Source organism: Humulus lupulus, chromosome 8 (assembly GCF_963169125.1).
Source record: "Humulus lupulus chromosome 8, drHumLupu1.1, whole genome shotgun sequence".
In the NCBI taxonomy this organism is placed as follows: Eukaryota; Viridiplantae; Streptophyta; class Magnoliopsida; order Rosales; family Cannabaceae; genus Humulus; species Humulus lupulus.
The window spans coordinates 78,009,959-78,014,989 of record NC_084800.1 but is presented as its reverse complement, the minus strand read 5'-3'; the positions used below and the strand labels follow the sequence as shown (position 1 = coordinate 78,014,989).

Genomic DNA, 5,031 nt, shown 5'->3' with positions numbered 1-5,031 from the left:
TAGGCTGCTCAACCCGAGCTCGGTATTTGATCATGTCCTGACTTTCCCGCTAACTTGCTCCCTAGGATCGCCTCATGCTGAGTAACCCAAACATATCCACATAATAATGAATAATGTGGTCTCACACATATATCACATATATGTCAAATATAACCATAATAGGCCAAATTACGAAAATTGTCATTTTAATCTTAAACGGGCTCACATGTATATGTAATACACATAAACATGCATATCAAGTCATATTATATTATATTATAACTCACATAATTATATAATTTTACAACATCACGACACCCTAATCAAAATCTTAAATCTGATAAGGTAATTTGGAACGTTACTTGAACCAAACTAAGTAGATTAGAAAAAGCGTCGCTCGTTAAGTCCTGTTCTTACATTGTATTACACTGTAGTATTATTAGACAGTCATCAATCCTGGTGTTGGACAAATTTTCCAAAAGAGTTGTCAAAGATGCACTAATTATTATTGTTTAAAAAAATAATGTACCATATTCCTTAATTTTATTAAAAACAATAATATTACTTTTCTGTCTCCTCACTCTCTCTAGAAATATCATCATTTATCAGACTACATCTTGGTGTTTGACGAAAGCGATCAGTAATTTGCCACTTTAATGTTTTTTTCTTTCTGTTTTTGCCACTTTAATGTTTTTTTTCTTTCTGTTTTTGCCACTATAATGTTATTGAACCATGACGACATAACAAAGTATGTATGCAGTTTGAGGTGATCATGATGTCATAAACTACATAATATATTTTAGGTCTTGGAATTGTTGATCTATTTTTAAATAATTAATTAGGCCATCTAGATTTTCTTACTTTGATATTTTTGTATAGTAATTTTTACTCAACAAAATCGTACAATAGTGAGAGTCAGTCTAAGCAAGTACATCCAAACAATGCACTAGTAAGTAACAACTGCTTTATTTTGTAAATATATATGTTAAATAGCCTTTAATTAATGTCTAATTAATGCAATATTTAGAAGTAAAACCTGAGCCATATCTTTGTGTTATATATATTAGTTCCAGAATTATTTTGACAAGATAATTTAGCATCGTACCGACGTAAGTACACAAAATGTTAATTAATTCTAAACAAAGACAAATTAAATATGAGTTCTCAACATCACTCCACGACGTTCTTGCGTTCTCTTCGTCACGCCTTATAATATAAGATTATCTAATAATAATTTTATGTGGATAAGATTCTAAGATATATATATATATATTATATAAGTAATTTGATCATATCATTTTCCAAAAAAAAAATAAAAAAAATATTATTTATCCATATAATTCCTACACCGAAAACCCTCAAGTCAACTCCAAAGTCTAGCTGTGTCAGTACTGATCTTTTTATACACATTCACATTCCAATATTTATCTATAAATAGGCTCCAATCTCCTATCATGTTTTTCAAACTCTCATTAATAATATCTTAATTCACTTATACTGATAGAAAGAGAAAAATGGTGGTCATGGGGCCAGGTACCACTGGTGGGGCCAAGAGCCTAACCCTCCAAATAATCACCGGACGGTGGTTCTTGGTTTTCGCCTCTCTTCTCATAATGTCGGCCGCCGGAGCTACCTACATGTTCGGCCTGTACTCAGGAGAAATCAAAGAGGTTCTCGGCTACGACCAAACGACAATTACTTTGCTGTCGTTCTTCAAAGATCTCGGAGGCAACTTCGGTGTCCTCTCTGGTCTGCTCAACGAGGTGACGCCGCCGTGGGTGGTTCTCTTAGTCGGTGCTATTCTCAACTTGTTCGGCTACGTCATGATATGGCTCTCCGTGGCCAAGAAAATCCCCACCCCGAAGGTCTGGCAGATATGTCTCTACATATGTCTAGGAGCCAACTCACAGTCCTTCGCCAACACCGGCTCCCTAGTCACGGTGGTCAAGAACTTCCCGGAGTCACGCGGCGCCGTTTTGGGTCTTCTCAAGGGCTACGTCGGTCTGAGTGGAGCTATAATAACTCAGCTCTACCTAGCCTTATATGGAGACGATAAAAAGTCCTTGATTCTCCTCATCGCCTGGCTTCCAACCGCTGTTTCTTTGGTTTTCCTCCGAACCATTCGAATCATGAAAGTCATACCACAACCAAACCAGCTCAAAGTGTTCTACAATATTCTCTATATCTCTCTCGGGCTCGCCGGGTTTCTCATGGTCATGATTATTGTACAGAAAAGAGTTTTGTTCACTCGACCCGAGTTCGCAGCCAGCGCCGGAATGGTCATTTTCTTACTCTTTCTTCCACTTGCACTTGTTATTCTAGAAGAATATAAGCTCTGGAAGTCCAAGAAAGTAGTCGACGTTAGCTATGTTGAGGCTGCCACCATCGAAAACAAGCAAAACCCTACACTTCCTCTGCCACCGTCGTTACCGGAAAAGAACCCAGTTTCAGAATCCAAACCAGTAGTCGAAAGCGAGTCGAGCCAACCCTCATGCTGGACAACCGCATTCAAGCCGCCAGTGAGAGGAGACGACTTCACAATCTTACAAGCTGTTTTCAGTACCGACATGCTGATTCTGTTCATCTCCTACATCTGCGGAGTCGGGGGGACCTTGACGGCCATCGACAACCTCGGGCAGATCGGGACTGCACTCGGGTACCCGAAACGGAGCATAAGCACGTTCATCTCACTCGTCAGCATATGGAATTATCTCGGCCGAGTCGTGGCGGGTTTCTACTCAGAATACTTGTTGACTCGTTACAAGGTCCCTCGTCCGGTCATGTTGACTTCGATCCTCCTGCTCTCTTGCGTTGGTCATCTCTTGATAGCTTTCAACGTCAAAAATGGTCTTTACTTGGCCACTATAATAATCGGGTTCTGTTTCGGAGCCAAATGGCCATTACTCTACGCCATAATATCGGAGCTTTTCGGGCTCAAATACTACGCGACGTTGCACAATCTCGGCGCGATCGCGAGTCCCATAGGGTTGTATCTCATAAATGTGAGGGTGGCAGGTCATTTGTACGATAAGGAAGCGATGAGGCAAATGGCAGCCAAGGGACTTGTACGGAAAGAGAATGAACAGTTGGTTTGCAATGGAATCAAGTGTTTTCAGATGTCGTTTATTGTAATTACGGCTGTCACACTCTTTGGGGCGTTTGTTTCGCTGATTTTGGTGATTAGAACATTCAAGTTTTACAAGAGTGACATTTACAAGAAGTTCAGGGAGGTTGCCAAGGCCAACGAGGCCGAAATGGCTTTGGCCGAAAGTGGCGTAGCAATTGGTGAAGTCAATAGAAATGGAGATCATCGTAATAAGCAAGAGAAGTAGAGTGAAATCATCATCATCAGTTGATGCTTTTTTTTTTATTATCATTAAATTTTTGGTTTAGTTCAACGTTTGGATAAACCAAAAGGGTTAATGATCGATGTGTAATGAGATCATCATGGAAATCATTGGACGACAAATATGTACTTGTTTCAGTTGAGTGTTTGGGTAAGAAAGTTTCGTTAAATGATAATGTGTATTAACTCATCTTAGGTGTATAATATAATACAACTATATCCAATCAAATTGTCGGATTTATATAGCTACAGGACACCAAACCTCTACAAGTTAGTCGTACACGTGATGGTATATGGAATAGTGATCATATATATTTATATATAATTTAAAATATTTATTTATTATTTTCTAAATAGAAAAGTCATCAAATAGGCAAATATGCAATGCAAGTGGCTGATCCATCAGTGACAACTTCATTTATATGGATAAAATAGGCTGTAGTCTTGTGCATATATGCATTTCCTTTTGGAGGCTTGTTCTCATGAGAAGAGGACATACAAATATATATTTATATATGTGTGACTTTAGAGCCTGGATTAGTTACTTGGTGTTCTAGATGGGCGACTACACACTTCTCAAGCTAGGCTATCCCATTCCCATTTGCTTTTATAGTCTGAAAACACACTTGTTGACAATTGAGAATTATTAAGAAGGAGATATGGTCAAATATGTCTGCATCTAACTATAACTATAGTATGGCCTAGTGTATGACAATATATACCTTTCAATTTCAAATATAGGAATCAAACCAAAATCATTAATTCCATTCAATAGGCTATTAGCTAAATGTTATGATTTTGGACTTATATAAATAATATATATAATAGACTTTTTCAAATTTACTATTTGTAAATCTACAATAATCATATATACTAATTAAAAAATGACTTTATATCTATTAAAAAAATGATATACAGTTAACATAGTTGTGTCCAAACTAAAAAGTTGTGAATATAAAAATCTTACTCATAAAAGATAGAGTGATTATGACTAGCAAGTAGGCATGTAAATAGGGTGGGTCTGCCACATCTTGCTTCCACCCCACCCCGCCTTGCAAACACTTTGCCCCGCTCCGCCCTGCCCCAATTAGTTTCTTGGAGCAGGGCGGGTCTGCCCCGTCCCATTTGCCCCATTTAACTTTTTTTTTTATAAACATTATATTATAATTTTAAAATTTTCCCTAAATCTAATTTTTTTTTTATTGTTATCTTTATATTTTACACTTCATATCAACTACACCATCAAATATTATATTTGTTTTTTTATTTTAAAATTTACAAAATAAATACAAGAATAATGATGAATTATATAAAACATATTTTTCAATATTTATAATTCTTTCTAGTCTATATAGAAGTAAGGATATTCTAAACCACACATAAAATGTCAATTTTTCGTACTATGTATATAAGTAACATGAGATAATTGGGTTAGAGTATAGAAAAAAAAAATTCGAGGTGGGCCGGCCCTGCTCCACTTGAATTCATAGCGGGGCGGGCCCCGAATTCCTCTCCGTTTTTATCGGGGCAAAGATTCCCCATCGGGTTGGGGCCCCACCCCGCCCTGCCTCACCACTCCATTTTGCCATGCTTACTAGCAAGCCCGCCCAACCATAAGGCCAATTAAGTTAAAGTTTAAGGCCCAATTTTTTTTGGTAATTTTTTAATTAGAAATAATGCCCAAAAATAAAAAGACCTAAAATTGT

General features: G+C 37.2%; 1 protein-coding gene across 1 annotated transcript; it reads left to right on the top strand.

The window, feature by feature from the left end:
- The first annotated feature begins 1,436 nt into the window (after positions 1-1,436).
- LOC133797892 (protein NUCLEAR FUSION DEFECTIVE 4-like) lies at positions 1,437-3,515 on the top strand. Its single transcript, XM_062235990.1, has one exon. The coding sequence runs from the start codon at positions 1,494-1,496 to the stop codon at positions 3,309-3,311; it is 1,818 nt and encodes a 605-aa protein (XP_062091974.1). The 5' UTR covers positions 1,437-1,493; the 3' UTR covers positions 3,312-3,515.
- The last annotated feature ends 1,516 nt before the right edge of the window (positions 3,516-5,031 follow it).